Source organism: Pistacia vera, unplaced genomic scaffold (genome assembly GCF_008641045.1).
Source record: "Pistacia vera cultivar Batoury unplaced genomic scaffold, PisVer_v2 Contig117, whole genome shotgun sequence".
Taxonomy (NCBI): domain Eukaryota; kingdom Viridiplantae; phylum Streptophyta; class Magnoliopsida; order Sapindales; family Anacardiaceae; genus Pistacia; species Pistacia vera.
In genome coordinates this window covers 1,349,262-1,368,206 of record NW_022195215.1, presented here as the reverse complement: position 1 = coordinate 1,368,206, position 18,945 = coordinate 1,349,262, and the positions used below count along the sequence as shown (strand labels likewise).

At 34.7% G+C, this 18,945-nt stretch overlaps 2 protein-coding genes across 4 annotated transcripts; both read left to right on the top strand.

The window, feature by feature from the left end:
• The first annotated feature begins 406 nt into the window (after positions 1 to 406).
• LOC116107753 lies at positions 407 to 5,069 on the top strand. 2 transcript variants are annotated; one of them, XM_031394056.1, is made up of 4 exons: positions 407 to 639; positions 727 to 1,260; positions 2,341 to 2,436; positions 4,398 to 5,069. In XM_031394056.1, exons 1-4 carry the CDS (start codon positions 502 to 504, stop codon positions 4,401 to 4,403), a joined length of 774 nt encoding a protein of 257 aa, XP_031249916.1. In that variant the 5' UTR covers positions 407 to 501; the 3' UTR covers positions 4,404 to 5,069. The 2 variants fall into 2 exon arrangements, with proteins under 2 accessions (XP_031249916.1, XP_031249908.1); XM_031394048.1 differs by having other exon boundaries at positions 4,414 to 4,462.
• An 11,734-nt stretch (positions 5,070 to 16,803) lies between these two features.
• Positions 16,804 to 18,758, top strand: LOC116107361 (E3 ubiquitin-protein ligase SIRP1). 2 transcript variants are annotated; one of them, XM_031393649.1, is made up of 2 exons: positions 16,804 to 17,170; positions 17,376 to 18,758. In XM_031393649.1, exon 2 carries the CDS (start codon positions 17,393 to 17,395, stop codon positions 18,530 to 18,532), a length of 1,140 nt encoding a protein of 379 aa, XP_031249509.1. In that variant the 5' UTR covers positions 16,804 to 17,170; positions 17,376 to 17,392; the 3' UTR covers positions 18,533 to 18,758. The 2 variants fall into 2 exon arrangements, with proteins under 2 accessions (XP_031249509.1, XP_031249507.1); XM_031393647.1 differs by having other exon boundaries at positions 16,805 to 17,170; positions 17,373 to 18,758.
• Positions 18,759 to 18,945: the final 187 nt, after the last annotated feature.

Sequence of the window (18,945 nt, the reverse complement as noted above, 5' to 3'; positions counted from 1 at the left end):
GATAGGCCAATGAATATTTACATAATTGCCCATGTATCTTTATGTTAACACCAAAATATTAACGATATTTGGGGATTTGTGTTCTTAATTATACATAAAAGGAATTACTTCTAGTAATCCTTATTAAAAAAAAAAAAAATACAATTTCCTATTTCATAATGTACTTTATTGTTATTTTTATTTAATTACAATATAATAAATAAGTTAATTAATTAATTAATTAATTTCACATTGAATTTAAACAGTAGTATATTCTTTGGTTTGATCCAACTCCAAAGAATGACAATTCACTTTCACACCTAATAGTCACCACACCACGCAATCAATCATACTCCATGCACGTGCGAAAGCAGACGGTTTTCTTTGATAAACATAAACTAATTAAAACTTTCCGTTTCGTCTCATCTCTTCTTCCTCTTCAAATTAAAATCTCAGGATTCAAAAACAACTTAAACAGACAAATGAACATATTCGATTTAAATCCAATCAAATGATCCACAGATGATGTGCAATTGCTGTAGTTGCTGCTGTTCCTGTTCCTGCTCCTCACTCACTCTCCGCCTCCGCGATGAACTCAGCTGCTTCCTCCGCGACTACGATCGCCTCCAATACATCGCCGTCATTCTCATCTACATTCAAGTACTCTCTCTTTCTTTTTTCATTTTTACATGGTTTACTCTTTTAATTTCTTGTTTGATTTTTGTTTTTTATTTATTAATTAATTAGATAGGTTGCGCGCTGATCGGATCGCTAAGCGCATTATACAACGGAGTTTTGTTAATAAATTTAGCGATAGCGTTGTTCGCGCTTGTGGCAATTGAGAGTAGCAGTCAGAGTCTTGGGAGGACTTACGCCGTGCTTTTGTTCTGTGCCATTTTGCTTGATACTTTTTGGTTCATTCTTTTTTCGCACGATATTTGGAATATTTCATCCGATAGTTATGGAGTTTATTTCATATTTTCGGTTAAACTGGCTTTGGCGATGCAAATTGTTGGTTTTTCGGTGAGGTTATCGTCGTCATTGTTGTGGATTCAGATGTACAGGTTGGGGGTTTCGTATGTGGAAGGGGGTGGTGGTGGTGCGAGAGAGCCTGATTTTGATTTGAGGAGTAGTTTTTTGAGTCCGGTTACGCCTGCTGCTGTTGCTGCTGGGAATAGAGAGCGTTCTGTGAGTGATGATGTTTTGGGAGGATCCATTTATGACCCTGCTTATTTTTCTTCTCTCTTTGAAGATTCTCAGCAGAACAAATATTCATTTGTGGTATGTTATCTAGCCCTTCATCAATATATTGTTATTGTTTTTATGAAACAAATGTTTTAGTTAACTAGATAGGAAACTGATTGGTATTTGAATTTAGGATTATCAAGTTGCTTGGCAATCCGCTATGTGGGTGATTGTTATATGATTTAGTATACTTTTGAAGGAAGATAGGCATGAACGTGAAAACAGGAGTAGAATGATTGTAAAAGCTTGACGATGATGAAAAGGTCTTAGTGAATTTTAATTGCATCTGATTAACTGAATTGAGAATGCAGTCTTGTCCTTACAAGCTTGTCATTAATTTCTAACAATGATAAACTTACTGCTAGAGGAATTGATGTTGATCCTATAACTCATGTTGCTAATTGTACACAAGTTAATTGGAAGCTCTAAATAAATCAGTCAAACAATGCTGTGATTCAGGAGTATTTGGAGTATACTGCTGTACAATATTATATACTGCTATCTAGGGCATTATTGTTGTCCATTACCATTGAAATAACGGATTAAAGTTGTTTGATTGCTTGCTGGCCATTTCTTTGTGGATTAAGTTGATTATACTAATTTAGGTTGATTTTTATAAAGTCTTGTAACTGCTTCTTATGGCCTTAGTATTCTCCATTTCCCCTGAAATTCTAGGCTTGAAGTTGTTTGATTGCTTCGGGATGGAGATGGATACAATTTTTTTACATTGATGAGCAAAAGAATTTTCTGAAATCAGTAGGCTGCAGATTTTTCGAGTTTGGCAGATCCACTGAGTCATTTCCATTTTCAAAGTATAAACTTTGGTTTTGGAACAAAAGTTAGAAAATAAATTTATGAGCATCTATCTTTAAGGCATGGATTGTGTTTGTGTTTGGGCTTGTTTGTCAATGGCTTATAAAATGTGTTGCCATCAATCGGATGTTTAGAGTTAACATTTTTCACTTCTTTGTGAGAGTATGTTCTCTTATAGACATGTTATCCAACCTTTACTCATTCCTAAAGCTTGTTCTGTATGTTCAATTGTTCATATTTCTTCGTATGTTATATAAAATCAATGATGTATCAATTTTTTCCACTCTTCTTACTTGTTTGTAGGGTAACAATGATGGTATTGGTGATCATGAATCTAGTTCTGGTACTGAAGCCTCTCAAACTAAGGGATCCACGGGAAGATCTTTTCAGTCTATAGATGTAAGTACACATGTAATATGTTGTTTCTCTCTTATTATGGATTCATTAGCGACATCACTTTGTAGAGTGTGTTTTTATCTACATGTGGAATTTAATTTTCTGCACCCATCCAAATGTTGTGTCAAAAGCTATGGCGTAGGACAACCTTGAATTTGATTATTAGGGTTATCCAGCTAGTGAGGTATTGACTCTTTAGAAGATTGGAATTGTGAATCTCTTCATCTTGAAGGTGGACTGTTTTTAAAAAAAGAAATTGATTCTTCTTTCTGTATTTGCTTCATTTCACTTCATGTGATCATGTCAGTATAAGAAGTTGGCCAGTTCTATAAAGTATTTCCTCCACAAAGTTTAGTTTTATCTTAAGAAATCAAAATTATATAGTTTTTGCTATTTGATACGAACTTAATTGATCCTTGTTCACCACAAGCCAATGAATGAGGCTTTTTAATTTTATTTTTAAGAAAGCAATCAACTTTAAGGCACAGTTTCTTTGTCATATTGTTGGCATTATGATGTGCCTCACATAGTTTGTTGTGGCCAATAGATTGCCACTATGATAACTTTTGCATTTCTCGTCCATTAGTCATTTCCCTTAATAGTTTTCTATAATAATCTCATCAAATCTTTTTATCTTCTCCTATCTCATAGTATGGCCTTTTCATAGTTGAAACTTCTTCCATCATATTTAAGTTGACAGTTTCATTAGAGGTAATAATACAAATCAAGAATTTGGATCTAATATTGATAGTGGGTTAACAATATAAAGGTTATCATTTAAGTATAGTTGGTGGACCAGAGTATTGAGATGAAAAAGTAGACTGGTTTGGTCAATGAATAGTGCCCCTGGATGGTACTGGGAACTGTACATATGGCTATCAATATATTAGTGGAAATAATATTGGTGGATGGGGGTGGTTTTTATTGAGTTTGTTGTATCAGAATATCAGTACAGAATCTGCTGTAATTAAAGCCAGTGTGCAAACATGAAAAAGAGGAGGAAAGAGAGTGAGAAGGGTATGAAACCTTAGAACCTTTATTGTTTAACTTTCAGCCAGAATTGTATGCGAAATGCCTACTTATATTAGAGTCATGAACTCCTAATGTAATAAGGAAAAAGAAAGATTTTCTTTTTGCATCAAACTCTTCCCAATGAATTTTTAATTAGGTAGCATGATCTTGCTGATTATAAATTAACATGCAATCTTCTAGTGGGGATCATATATATATTTACTGTGGAGACATCCCGTGCATTATGGCTTGATTTGTGAAAATCATTGTAAATCGCATGACTGTGAACTGCTAATATAATAAGGAAAAAGAAAGATTTTCTTTTGCATCAAGCTCGGCACAATGGACTTTTAAACAGGTACCATGAGCTTGTTGATTCGAAATTAACATGCAATCTTCTAGTGGGGATTATTATATATTGCGGAGACATCCTTTGCATTATGGCTTGATTAGTGGAAATCATTTCTAAATCGTATGACTGTCATACTTTTACGTACTTCGGTTATATCTACTGCAGTGAAAAGATAGAAAACAAGAGAGAAAAGAGAAGCCAATGCACAGTATATTGTTATAAATTGCAAGCTTTTATCACATACTAATATGTTTTTGCGTGAAAATAGCTGAGTTCTATATACTAGTTTTTGCAGCCACAATGTGCACATTTTCTCCTTGTTGCTACTATGAGTTCACACACTGTTGCTGTTTTTTTTCTCTCCACTTCGTATTTTACCACTCTTACATGTAAAAGTTATGATGTGTGGTTATAGATCACTCATGGGATTCATTTTCATCAAATAGCTTTCGGGAACGGTGAAGATGTATAAAAAAAGGGGAGACAAGCAGATGTATATACTATTGTGTGTCTGATATTGCTTTCATATTTGAGCTCTGATTGTTTCACTCATTTTAATTTCCTTATCTGCTTCATCATTGAGTTTGTTGCGTATGACCAGATTTGAGTGCTTGCAGGAGGAGAATGCATTAGACAAGCAGCTGAGAATTTGACTAGATCATCTACCAAAAGATTAGCTTGGTTTACACTCTCCATATATTGTTTGGAGGTCTATTTCATTGACTTGGCCAAGTTCTGCATAGGGGTAGTATTTGTACAGTCACCCACCTTTGGCAATTTTTTTCATATTAGATGATAGCATTGAAACAAAAAGTTTAGACGAACCACATTTTTTTGTTTCTATTGTGAGTAGTGAAGTCAAAAGATTTTGCTGTCCGAGAACTGGACCATTATTTGATATTAAGGCAAGATGCCACCTTGGCAAGGTCTATGCCTTGTATGTAGGTTAGGTGCAGTGGTCGGACAGAATTGCAAATGCATTGGCGTGATGGATGTAGATAGAGATTGGATTTTGGCATGCAATGCAGTGGGCTATGCCATCTTCATTTAAGAGCCCTCCCTCGTTGCGATGTTCCAAAAGCGGATTAATTAGAGCTTTCTTTCTCGAGTCGATATCCTGATTCTTTCCATTGGTACTTGGATTATTATCATTATTTTTTTGGTTTTACTTGGTATCAGAATGAAAATATATGTTCTCATTTTGTTATGGGTTACGTTTGTGACGTCTGAAGAATGACAATTTAATTTTGTTTTGTTGATTCAAATACAAAGTCATAAACTGTAGCTTCTGACCTTTTCCAGAAATTTCTTCTAGATTTGTGATTAACATTCATTTTTCTTGCTTTCTTTTTTCGGGTTAACTCTATCCAACTTCCTGATAGAGAGCCAAATATCAAGTGCACCCATGATTTTTAAAAAGTATTATAGATGAGTGATGCTATGGGTACTAATGGATGGGTACTAATTTGTGTACTAACTAAAGCATAGTACCCGTACTATGCGCATAGTACGGGTACTATGCTTTAGTTAGTACACAAATTAGTACCCATCCATTAGTACTCAAAGTATTATTCATTATAGATCTCCTATTAGGGAGATATTATATTTTCGGCTTCAGAGGGGTAAATGATAAAGTTGAAGGGCTATAAAGTATTTTTAAAAAAGTCGGGGGAGTCTCCGAAGGGCTGACAGTGTCCCTGCTTTTTTCTTTTATTTTAAGAAGCCATGATAACTTCTACAAACATTTCTTCTTGTTAATATATAACCAATTAGTCCACTAGGATTTTTGGATGTATTATTTAATAGGTTTTGACCTTTGAGTTTAATTTACCTTGGTTGCTAGTAGAGATAGTCATTTAATTTTTTATCAGTCAATAGTTTTAAGGTCTTGAGAGATTAATTGGGGTATAGGGTGGCCATTGGAGTTCTTACCCGGTCAATAATTTTAGAATGTCGAGAGATTAATTGAGGTACGTGTAAACTAGTTTGGATATTCCCCATCATTAAAAAAAAAATAATAAATAATAATATTTCACATACAAGTTAAACATTTTCACATTTTCTTTAGTGGATTGTATTGTAACAAAATATTAAGAAAACCTTCTGGACGTTTTTGAATGTCTAGAAAACACTTTACTGTAGTTTTAATCAAAAAAAGTTATAAAGTATAACGAATTTAATTAAGATGAAAACCAAGAACAAATTATAATTGTCTTAAGAATCCAATAGAGTAATGTTATTATTAACATTAGAGTAAGGGTGCGTTTGGTTCAGAGAATATTATATTATTGAGAATGTGATATTAATGAAAAGATAGATTACCTTGAAGATTACTGGGAATGTTTAGGGAAATGTATTTGATTGGTTGGAATAAATTGGTGGATATCTTATATTAATATATTTGGTTGAGATGAATAGATTGGTTGGTATGTTATTTAGATAACTGAATTGCCCTCTAATTAAATATTATTATTTAGATTATTATATAACCCCCTACATTTAAAAACTTAGCAAAAACAACCCCATAATAAAAGTTTAGAAAATCAACAAATGCACCCCCACCAACCCAACCACTACCGGTCTCTAGCAATCGACAACCCAATAGCACACGGTTGGTCGAAAATGGTCTCCATGTGCCGATATGGCCATTTCCGACAAGATCTATTGTTAGAAATGGCCAGATCATGACAGATCTAGCCGGAAATCACTAGATTAGATTTGGTGGTTTTTCAGCCATATTGGCGCACAGTGGCCATTTTTGACTGACCGTGCTCTATTCTAGCAATGGCGACGGTGGCCGACCGCAGCAACTAGGTGAGGGTGGTGGCTTGGATAGGCTGCAATTTGTTTTGAATTCAAGGGTAATTTTGTCCAAAAAGTTAATTAATTGGAGTAAAAATGTAATAGCTAGATTCATGTAAATTAATTTAAAAACAATGGCATTATTGTCCTAAAATTTTAGTAATAAGTGGGCGTTTGGATCATATAATAGGGCGATATTATATTAACGGAATAAAAAATCACTTTGAAGATTACTGGAAATGTTTAGAAAATGTGTTTGGTTGATTCAAATAAATTGGTGAATAATATGTTATATAGATTACTAAATTGCCCTCCTTTTTAAATATTAATATAATAGTATTTTTTATTATTATTTTTTGAATAATTTTTTTAACCCCCTACTTTCCAGATTTAGCAAAACACCCTAGAAACCAAAAATATTTTAAACTGAACAAAAACACCCCTACCCACCTCAAGCCACTGACGGCAGCCAGCCACCACTGCTAGCAGCCACTAGCATTGCCACAGATTTGGCCGTGACACTAACTATGCCACAGATCTAGCCATTTCACAACCATAGATCTACCCATGAAATGGCCAAGTCTTTAGCCGTAAAACGTCAGCCGTTTCACAACCATAGATCTGCCCATGATAGAGCTAGATCTGGCTTTTTCTGACCATGGATCTATGATCATAGTAGAAAAAAGCCTCATTGGCGGAATAGTGACTTTTGGCAACCTCCAGTAATGGTGGCTAGTTCTGGGTATAATGGCATTTCTGTAAATAATGACAATAATAAGGGCAATGTCGTCCAAATAATTTAAAAAGTGAGGACAAAAGTGTCTGTATGAGTGAATTGGGTGTTTTGTAAATGTTAACAAATATAAGGTTAATTTAGACCAAATGCTACTGCTTTCATAAAATATTCTAGGAATAATTTTTTACAAACTAACCAAGCATTGTCATTTGCTCAATTTAAAAAATATTGCACCAGTTATCTAATATTAACCCCATCCAAACAGCCCCTAAGGGGTAAAATTGTAACAAAAATCATATTATTAAGTAATATTAAAATACCTAAGAAAATAGAGATAATCTGATCACCTTTAATATTACCAATAGTAAGTACTATTGGTTTTATAAGATTAACAAAATTTTATATTACTTAACAATTAAACGTAATAATCAAGAAATATAAGATAATTTAACATTACTTCTTACTAAATGCACCCTAAAAGTAAACAACAACGCTACAGACACCGGCATTTTTGCACCGAAAACGTGTATCAGCCTACGTGTCCCCTGACTCACACCAGCAATCTAGACGCATTATTAAATATTTTTCTAGTGAACGGTCGTCCATTAAATATGGACTGTCGTTCACTTACATGGACTCCCATCCATATTATATGGACGCGGGTTCATTTACTACGGACGGGCGTCCCCATTTAAAGTACGTCCGTCCATAAGTAAAATGGAATAATTTTTTTTTATAAAAATTAAGGACAGCCGTACATAGGTTATGGACGGCTGTCCCTAAATATTGGACGGGCGTTCATATTTTAATTGATGCCCGTCCATTAACAATTCTTTTTAAAAAATTAAAAAACATTTAGGGACGGTCATTCATTCGTTGTGGACGGCCATCCATTAATTTTGGACAGGCTCCCACAAATAAGGGACGCCAGTCCTTAACCAAAATATGAAAATTAAAAAAAAAAAAACTTTGGGGACACCCGCCACAAATTGTGGACCGCCGTCGCTTACTTTTGGACGGGCGTCCGTAAGGAATGGATGCCCGTCCATTATTTTGGTTTTACAAAACTAAAGAAAAACTTTGGATGGTTGTCCTTTAAGTGTGGGCAGACTTCCGTAAGGAATAGACGTCTGTCCATTATGTATGGACGGCCGTCCATAAGGATTGGATGGCCGTCCCTTATGTAAAGGACGGCCGTCCATTACTTACGGACGCCCGCCCATACTTTAATTAAAATTTAAAAAAAGAGTTCACGTGTATTAGGTACATTTTGGGGAAGTTTCTAAAATTAAAACACACAGCCATTAGCATCTTCTTCGTCTTCCATCTGCGTTATTGCTTGTTCTTCGTCTTCGCGCTCTTGTTCTTCGTCTTCCTCTTCTGCGCTTGTTCTTCGTCTTCCTCATCTACCATTGGTAATTAGACACTTTCGTTTTTCAATTTTTTTTTTTTTTTTTTTTTTGGTTGGGTGTAAGTTTTTGTTGGATGAATGTGTTGGATTGGAGTTGAAATGATAAAGAGAAATCCAGTCAATTTGATGGGACTAGTTTATGTGATTAATAAATAGAAGTGTTCTGCTATTGTTAATACTTCAAATCTAGTTTATTTTAAATGCACATTGTTATAGAGACAAAGAGGGAAAGAAAAAATAGTTTTAAGTTTATTGTGCTATAGACAGTATCAGTCAAAATGAAGTAATTAGTTTTAGTGTTTAGGTTAATAAGTTTTTTTATCTGGTTTGGCTCGTTAGTGTTACTATTGCAGTTGTCGCCTTTAGAGTTTAGATTAATTCAGTACACATTGAATCAACAGTTTATTAGATTTCACATTGTATTTTCTGTTCACTCACTGCAATCATCAGGAGTTGTTTTGAAACCTCCATTGGAAGTAATAGATTTGGGACAAGAGAGTGTGCTTGTATTGTCTTGGCATCATTTGAATTGGTCGTCCAATGTTCAAGGCAATATATGGACCTTTCCTTGCAATGAAAAAAAAAAAAATTATAATGCAATAGATATGCACAAAACAGTTATAATACTTTTCCAATGACATTTAGTATGTGAATATGATATATAAAATCGTATTACTTTGGACAAGCTCAATTTGCATTAACTCTTATGTATTCAGTATCAGGTTTAAATGATTAATTATCTATTTGGAGAGATTTATTACTTTTTACATACTGTCAGAGTAGAGACTGAGATTTATTTACTGTGGCCATTTTATTATTTTAGACAATATCACTTAATGTAGTTTATATAGATTTCATTTATTCATTTGATTTATCTGGTTGAGCAGACATTTAGAATCACTTGGCTGGTTTGTGTGATTGATAAATAGAAGTATTCATTTGATTTATCTGGTTGAGCACATGATCTCAATTTTTAAAAATGAAAACACTCACACAGAGTAAACCCTTTCCAAAGGGAAGGAGAGCCAATAAGGTGATCCAAGAATCCCAAAGTTTGAAACTGGAAATTTGAAAGGACTCCAGATTCTTTACTTAGCTTCAACATCCTCTGTCCAACTTAAAACACCTGAAGAAATGAGTAAATAGACACAAGCACAGAATAGAAACACATAAACACCAAAAGAAAGTATTATAGAATTCGGTACCCATGTCACACATGATTACATGATTTTGAAACGCTATTAAGGACGATATAAGACCAGCATAGGGAAGTTGTTTCGGTGAACAGCTAGAATCAATTTGTTTTTGCAATAAATCGTGTGGCATCTGTTTCACAAAGGGATATGATGACATAAGCTTATGGTTTTGGACTCAGTGTTTAAGGGCAGTAAATCCTGGAAACCATTCACAGTTTTATTTAGTTGTCGCATTTTTTTTTTTTTTTTTTTTTTTTTTTGGTTTTTTGCTTGGAAACGATATTTAGGCTTGTCTACAATGCACGAGTATTTCATGTTTTCATTTTCAAAATGTCATAGGATCAACTGGTACAGTTTGCCAACATTACAACTATAATAATTTCATATGTCCACAGTTTACTACATTGACAGATCCATCTTCATTGTTGTGACATCCTTTGTAACTATTGATGCCTTGACTCTAATGATTACTATGAGGCAAGAGTTAAGCTCAAAACAGTTTGTTCACTGAAAAATGTAGGTCATTTTGACTGTCAAAACTACTTCTAGTGTCAAATATGCACAGACCTCACACAGTCTTTTCTATGCTGTATAAATTGAGTTCTTATCTCAAAATGTATATGTTAAGAGTGATTGGCTCTGTGAACTTACAAAAAACATATGCTGCCATAGAAACATCACTGAATAAAAGGGGTGCTCTTTGTCTTGTGCTCTTTGTCTTTGGCAGATTATGATAACGACTTTTTTATGTAAACAGGTTTTAGAAGAAAGCAAAAAATTGTGAGAGCAAAAAATACAACTATTCCTCAAGAAGGCACATCATCATCTGCAATTCAATTTTGAGACCTGCAACATAAAAAACAATACGAAGACGTGTCGAAAAGAGATATTTGCCTTGGAAGAAGTTTGGATTTAGGACTTCTAACAAGTTTAGGTTTAGGTGATGAAATCAATGGTTGGATTAATAATTTGAAATGGGATCGTTTGGTCAATATGAGATATGATGGATATAAGCATTTAATATATGAGTTTTTTGGTAGTTTGGAAGTTGTGGAGACAGATAGTGATGAGTTTTCGGTGTATACAATGTTTTTTAGGTTAAAGAATTAGAACTTTGTAGTGAGACCACAAGATTTAACAACCTGGATAGGATTTGATTTTGAAGGTTTGGAAAACGTATCTAAAACCTGGGATTCCAAACAAGCTTGGATTGATGTTTCCGGGATAGGGACTTACCATCCACATAGGTGTAAATCTATAAAGTTAAAGAATCTTGCTATGAGAGTATTTCATAGATACCTGACTTTCACATTTAATAGTAGGAAAGAAACAAATGAAAATGTGATGGTTAAGGATTTAATGTTCATGGAAGCAGTAGTAGTAGGGAGACAAGTTAATTCATCGAAGTTATTAATTAAGAAGTTGAGAGAGATTCAAGCAGAAAAATGAGAAATATATTGGGGGATGCTTGTTACGTTAATATGTGAGAAGTTGAATATTGAGATCACCCTTGATGATGCAACAAATAAGATTAAGTTTTCTACAAATAATGTGTTGGGGGATGTGACATTGAATAAAATAGGTTTGATTAAAAAGAATATGGCAGGACAATGGTTTGTGATTAGGGATGAAATGGAGGGAGATGCAACAGTTCAAGAAGGTGTCAGTGTTCCAGAAGGGGTTAATGAAGGACAAGTCTATGTGCACAAAAAAAGAAGAACGAGTACTGAGCCTGGATCATCTAAGAATGTAAAAGATATGCCTTCTTATACTTTAGAGGAAATAGAAAGCAGATTTGAGCGGATGGAAAAGTTTCAAGAGGAGCGTTTTTCACGTATTGAGAGGCAAATGCAAGAACAACATGATCAATTGCAAAGTGATTTCAACACATTTGCATCAAGAATAGAAGAAACAGTTGACATCATTGGGGAACACATGACAGAGATTTTCAACATAATGAAGAACTTCTCAACAGCCTCCTCCTCCTCCAGTCAACCTCCACCCCCTGCACCATGATGAAGACTTTTTCAACAACCTCCTTGTCAACATTCTTGGGGAACACACTCTGAATGTTAATTATGATTATGTGTACTTCAAATACTTAGCTTTATGGACGAAGATTATTTTTGCCTTTTGTTTATTAATAGATTGATTTCAGCGGATGTTCTTAATAAAGATTTTCTTTTGTTTATAAATAGACTTGTCTTTTGTTTATAAATAGATTTGTCTTTTGTCTTTTGTTTATACATATGTGAACAACTCTTTTGAATGCATTTGTATATGTAATACTAGACATACCGAAAGACATCAAAATTCAAATCTCAAATGAAATGCATATCCAAAATTTCATGTACAACCGGAGTCTGCAATGTGACGATAATATATACTGAAAACATTCATAATAAGTTACGTTAACGTCATTATATTGAATTCACTACCCTACACAACCAATGATGAAAACACTAAAAATAAAACAACTGAATAAGCATACAACTCAACTGCATTTAGCAGAAATTAACCAAAGCATGAAAATTTCTACCAAATACAATTCTATATGTTTCAACCTGGCAACAATATCAAACATCTCCCAACGAGACATGTTTATCATTTACAAACTCCTGTCCAGTATAGAAATTACTTTGTCTTACGAGATTTGGAACGGGACCAGTGGACATCTGTCATTGTTTAACAACCACAATTTAGCACACGTTATAGAAAACTTAAGGCAATTACAATTATACAAGATACATAACACATACCTGGGTAGTAACAACATCGTTCGACAACACTTGAGTTTCGCATCGGCCACGGAAGTACATGAAAGAAACTGTTCCATTTGTCGTTGTACCGATGATCCTTTTCCTAAAGAGTATCAAAACACAATAATAATCAAGTCGATATTATTCTAAACTTCAAATAAGTAAATAATGTTTCAAAAAAAATACTCAAATAATGTATAACTCATACCAATTCTTTGTTTTTGTAATTTTTTTCTTTTTAACCCTACGTACAATTTCTTCAACCTTCGATTGCTTTCTTCTACATGGAGGATGACCTTTGCTACGAGTTGCCTATGGACTAATAATTAGACTAGTCCCCTCTTTTGGAGGACTGTCCCCATCTTGACTAGTCAAACCGGTTGTGGAAGAGATGCTCACTTTTGTACCAAGCCCTCCCTCACTTTCTTTTTGCTCCAACTTTTTCCTCATCTCAATCATAAACTCAGTCATCATATTATAATCTTCCTCATTGTTTGATGTCGTATCCGCTACTGTCAGCATTAAATTAGACAACTTATCAAAACGTTGTCCTTCAATGTCGATGCTCCACCTATTATAACTAACCTTAATTTTCATATGACATATGTTCACATTTTTCCTCCAACGCCATAAAATGTACTTTTCCGAAACGTGGGAAACCCTTTTATGAATCAACACCATAATGGTATGTCTGCATAAAATCCCCCTGAACTCAAACAAATGACAAGTACAATGAATATCACACGAACTTTCTTTAAAGTATATCGCATATAGAACACGATGACTATCTCCAAACCAAACATCTTCCAAAACTTGATACTCCTCGTATGAATCACATTTTTTCAGAAAAGATAACTCACAATAAATCTTCCCCGCAATCTCTTCTTGAAACTCTTTAAACTTTGCAGTTGTGTATGCATTTTGAAATTTTTTCTCAATTGGTTAATTAGTTATGCATGGTATCCAAGATTTGAAAGATCTAAAATCAGCCTCCCTTTCTTTTTCCATTTTAGCTCGCAATGCATTATCATATTGTTCCACAAATTGTTTCAAAGTAGTTTTGGAATTTACATACCCATCAAAAAATGCATACATACTTTCACTACGTTGGGTAATAGACATACCTGCTCAGAAAGTATTTTTAAGAAATGCAGGCACCCATCGTACTCTTTCTTTGTATAATCCACATAGCCATGCATTCTCGTGAAGGTTGTGCACATCAACAAATTGGTTCCACCGCTCTTCGAACTCTTTTCACGTGTAAAGGAATCATACAGAACATTTTGCAACTTAAACTTTATAGTTTCATATTCCTTATACCCTCTTAACTTTTTAGACAGTTTCTTCATTATTTGTCATAAACACCACCTATGTCTTGTACCAGGGAAAACCATCTCAATTGCATTTTGCATGGCCTTATCTTGATCAGTGATAATTCCATTAGGAGCAACATCCATGCATTCAAGCTAAGAACGAAATAGTCATACAAATGTCTCAGTGTACTCATGAGAAATTAATCCACAACCTAACAACGTCGAATATCCATGATGATCAACCTCCACAAAAGCAGCAAATGGCATATCATACTTGTTCGTCAGATACGTTGTGTCGAAGGTGATAACATCACCGAATTCTTTATATGCAGCCCTAAATCTAGCATCAACCCATAACACATTCTGTAATCGACTCTCTTCATCTACATCAATCATGTACCAGAAAATTGAATTCTCCTTTTGCATTTTCCTAAAATACTCAAGTACTGCCGAAGCATCTCTAACTCCAAGTCGTAGCTTTCTCACTTTTTCAATGTAATTCCTACAATCTTTTTGTAGAAACGTCAAATTCTCTACACCTCCTGCCTCAACTGAACATGACTGAAAATTTTTACATGGTCTAATCCCAACCACATCATTAACTTCAAGTCGCCTTTTCACATAAGGTTGTATCGTTCGGTTAACCTTGAAATATCTTCTTTTTGTCGGACTTGTAAGATCATGGTTATGTTCAAGTACAACTGATTTAATTTCTCATTTGCATTCACCATTCAAAGTTGCACTAATCCGACTCTTACAATCTTTTTTGGCAACAGGTTGTTTTTTCAAGGTATTTTTGGACTTACATCTCTCATTTCCATAACAAGAACATGCCACTGTCACATATCTCATCTCTCCATCTTCGCCTTTCTTTGACATACATATCATTGCTTCAAATCCCATTTTGTTACCATACCGTTTGTAATACTTCACCAAACTATCAATTGAATCAAACACCATTCCAATATGAGGCTCTACTTCTTCCTCTGCACATTCCATATCTTCTAATTCATCACGTTCATTTTCCTGATCATTTAATAGTTTTATAATAGACAAAATTAGAATGTCCTAATACAACATATCAAAAGAAACAATATGATACAATAAATTTAAAATCATGTTAACAAAAAAGTTAAGGTTTCGAGCACAATTTACCTCAACATCATTGAAATGAGGCAAACTGGACTCTTCCATATTTTGTAATTTAATGCAAAACCAATACTAGTGTTCACGTTCACGAATCTGATTCATAACAATCACCAACAAATTTTCTCTATCAGTTTTTTTCTATTGTAACATATATTCAATCCAAAATATAATACAAAACTAAATAAATGCATAAGTTAAATAAAAATCGGTTAACAACATTAACAAATCCTTCTAATCTAGACAAATTTTGATCTTCTTATCTCCCTTTCCACTATAAAAAATTGTTTAATGAAAAGTTTATAGCTTTCGTTCTTGTCACGATAGTTGAAAAATGAGGAAAATACGGCTGTTGAGGAAGAAATGGCTGAGGAATGTAGACGCGAACAACAGACGGCAACGATGAACCAAAAGGCGGCGATAGGTATAAAATGAAGTTTTCTTTCGCTCGAAGAATTTTGGCGCTGGTTTTTGGAGAAGCGTATTGGAGAAGCTAATGTTATTCGCAAATAAAAAAAAAAACAAATTTTATTAAAAAAAAATTCATTATATTATGGACGACCGTTCGTAACACCATACATAATGGATGGGCGTCCATTACTTACGGATGCCCGTCCACACTTAAGGGACGGCCGTCCAAGTTTTTATTTTGTTTTTTTTAAAACCACAATAATGGACCGGCGTCCATTACTTACGGATGCCAGTCCACACTTAATGGACGACTGTCCAAATTTTTTACTTTGTTTTTTAAAACACACAACAAGGGACGGGCGTCCATTCCTTAGGGACGCCCGTCCACAATTTATGGACAGGCGTCCAAATTTTTCATTTTGTTTTTTAAACCAGAATAAGGGACAGGCGTCCATTCCTTACGGACACCCATCCAAACATAATGGACGGGCGTCCCTTATTTGCGGGCGCTCGTCCAAAATGAAGGGACGGCCGTCCATAATTGATGAACGACCGTCCCTATATTTTTTTAATGTTTTAAAAAGAATTGTTAATGGACGGGCGTCCATTAAAATATGAACGTCCGTCCAATATTTAGGAACAGCCGTCCATAACCTATAAATGGTCGTCCCTAATTTTTATAAAAAAATTTATTCATGGATGGGTGTGCTTTAAATAGAGACGCTTGTTCATAGTAAATAGACCCCGTCCATATAATATGGACGGGAGTCTATATAAGTACACGATCGTTCATATTTGATGAATGGCTATTCACTAGAAAAAAATAAAAATAATGTAAAATGTATCTGGTTTACTGGTATGGATCGAGAGACATATAGGCCAGTATAACATTTCGGTGTAAAAATCCCGGTGACCGTAGCATTTTTTTTAAGTAAATAGGGTGAACCCAAGTGAAATATATTTAAATGTGAAAGGCAAGGCACAATTTAAATTTCTTTCTTTCTTTATATCTGGCCGTCAGTATCTTGCTTACGTGTCATCTTACTACACCATTTGGTCCAGTACCACCATTATTGTTATTATTTATTATTATTATTTCGGCCATAGAATAATTTATTTCTTGACGTGACAGAAAACCAATGGTACACTGCCACCTCATCTCCCACCGCCTAATTTTTATTCCACAAAAGTAAATTAAAAAAAAAATAAAAATTAAAGCGTAAACGCGTTTGGGTTTTGTTTTCTTTTCTTTTCTCGAGAATATTTGATTGCTGTGATTCATGAAATTCTAGAGAAGCGGGCTGGCTCTCGACTTCATTTGATACTTTATTTTTATATGAGAATGCGTGTCAATTTTTATTTTTAGGGGTTTTTCCAGATCCTTCTGTTGTCTTAATATCTAATTTTGACTTGATTTAAATCACTCACCTACTCTTCTTTTCTCCTCCAAATTATTTTTTTAAAAAAAACTCTCCTCTAGAGTGACCAGATATATAATCAAAGGCGTTTTTTATCGGATTTGTGGTTTTGCTCTTTGGATAGTCGAAGAAGAAGATCATTTCTCAAGCTCAAAGCTACTGCTTTTCTTTCTAGGTTTCTGGTAAGATTTCTAGATTTTGTGTCTTTTTTCTTATTATTTTTTTTATCTGGGTTTTGTTTCTGGTTTGGAATCTTTTAATGGGTTTTTTTTCTTTTTTCTTTTTATAAGGCTAGATCTGTTATATTCTGCTAAAGTTGAATTTTTTTTATTTTTTTATTTTTTTGTGATGATGTTGATTGTGTTGTGTTTAAATCTGTGACAGAAGTAGAGGAGAAAGAGAAAATGGATGAGGGAATTGGAGAATCGAGGTATTGGTGTCATATGTGTTCACAAATGGTGAATCCCATCATTGAAGTAGAGATCAAATGCCCATTTTGTCAAAGTGGGTTTGTTGAAGAAATGGGCACTCCTACTAGTAACAACAATCAAGACCACAACATCCCGGATTCTGATTTTGGATCTGACCGTGCCCTCTCGCTTTGGGCACCTATCTTGCTGGGTATGATGGGTCATTCACGTCCACACCATCGGAGATTCAGGAGACCGGAATTTGAAGATGATGATAATGATGGTGGTAATAATGATAATGACCATGATGAGTTGGATGGCGAGCCTGATTCCATTATGACTAGGAGAAGAATGAGAAGAACTCCAACTACTTTTTTGCAGTTGTTTCCAGGAATTCGAGCCGGATTGGATTCTGAGAGTAATGAATATGATAGGGATAGAGTTAGGGATAGAGATAGGGATAGGGATAGGGATAGGGATAGGGAAAGGGAACGAGAGCGCTTGATTTTGATCAATCCTTTTAATCAGACTATCATTGTTCAGGGTTCTTATGATGGTCACAACCAGAATCATAATCATGCTACCATTGGATCACTAGGTGATTACTTCATTGGTCCTGGCTTGGATTTGTTGTTGCAGCATTTGGCTGAAAATGATCCGAATAGATATGGGACACCACCGGCACAAAAGGGGGCTGTTGAAGCAATGCCTAGTGTGAAGGTTATGGAGACATTGCAGTGTTCAGTATGTTTGGATGATTTTGAGATTGGTAGTGAAGCCAAGGAAATGCCTTGTAAGCATAAGTTTCATAGTGGGTGTATATTGCCATGGTTGGAGCTTCATAGTTCTTGTCCAGTTTGTAGGTATCAAATGCCTGCTGATGAATCCAAGCTTGAGTCTGAAAGGTCTAGGAACAGCAGTAACCCAAGGGAAACCGAGCATAACAGTAGTAGTGATCATGGTACCAGTGAAGAGGTAGATGGGGAAGGGAGAAATGAGAGTGGCAGAAGGTTTTCAATCCGATGGCCTTTTAATGGTTTGTTCTCTTCCTCGAGTTCTCACTCCGGGGGTAACAATTCAACCTCAAGCTCAGGTTCTCAATCTGGAAATGCTTCGCAATCAAATGAGAATTGAGTATATTATATATGTTGTTGTATAAGCTTTTTGTTGTGTATGTTGCTTGAATGTTATGCCTTTGTCTATGTGTACATATGGTATTTTACTTGCCGAATTCGAAATTTGGAAGAACATATAGTGTTGTCATCTGCCTATGCTTTTGTAGATTTTTGTTGCCTTAGAGAAGAAATCATGCTGCTACTATTTTATTTCCATTTCCTTGCAAATATGTAAGTTAATTCTCTTTTGCTTGTATATTTTTTTTTTCTAATTGCTTTGAAAGATTCAACAATATTGTGTGGCCTAATGGTGGATGCATTTTGTTCTTATTTGAAATGATGTAAATAATTGTGTGCGGAGGCATTTCACATGGACTAAACTTATTTTAATATAAAGAGTTGGGAAATGGCCAATTTTGGATGTGGCATCTG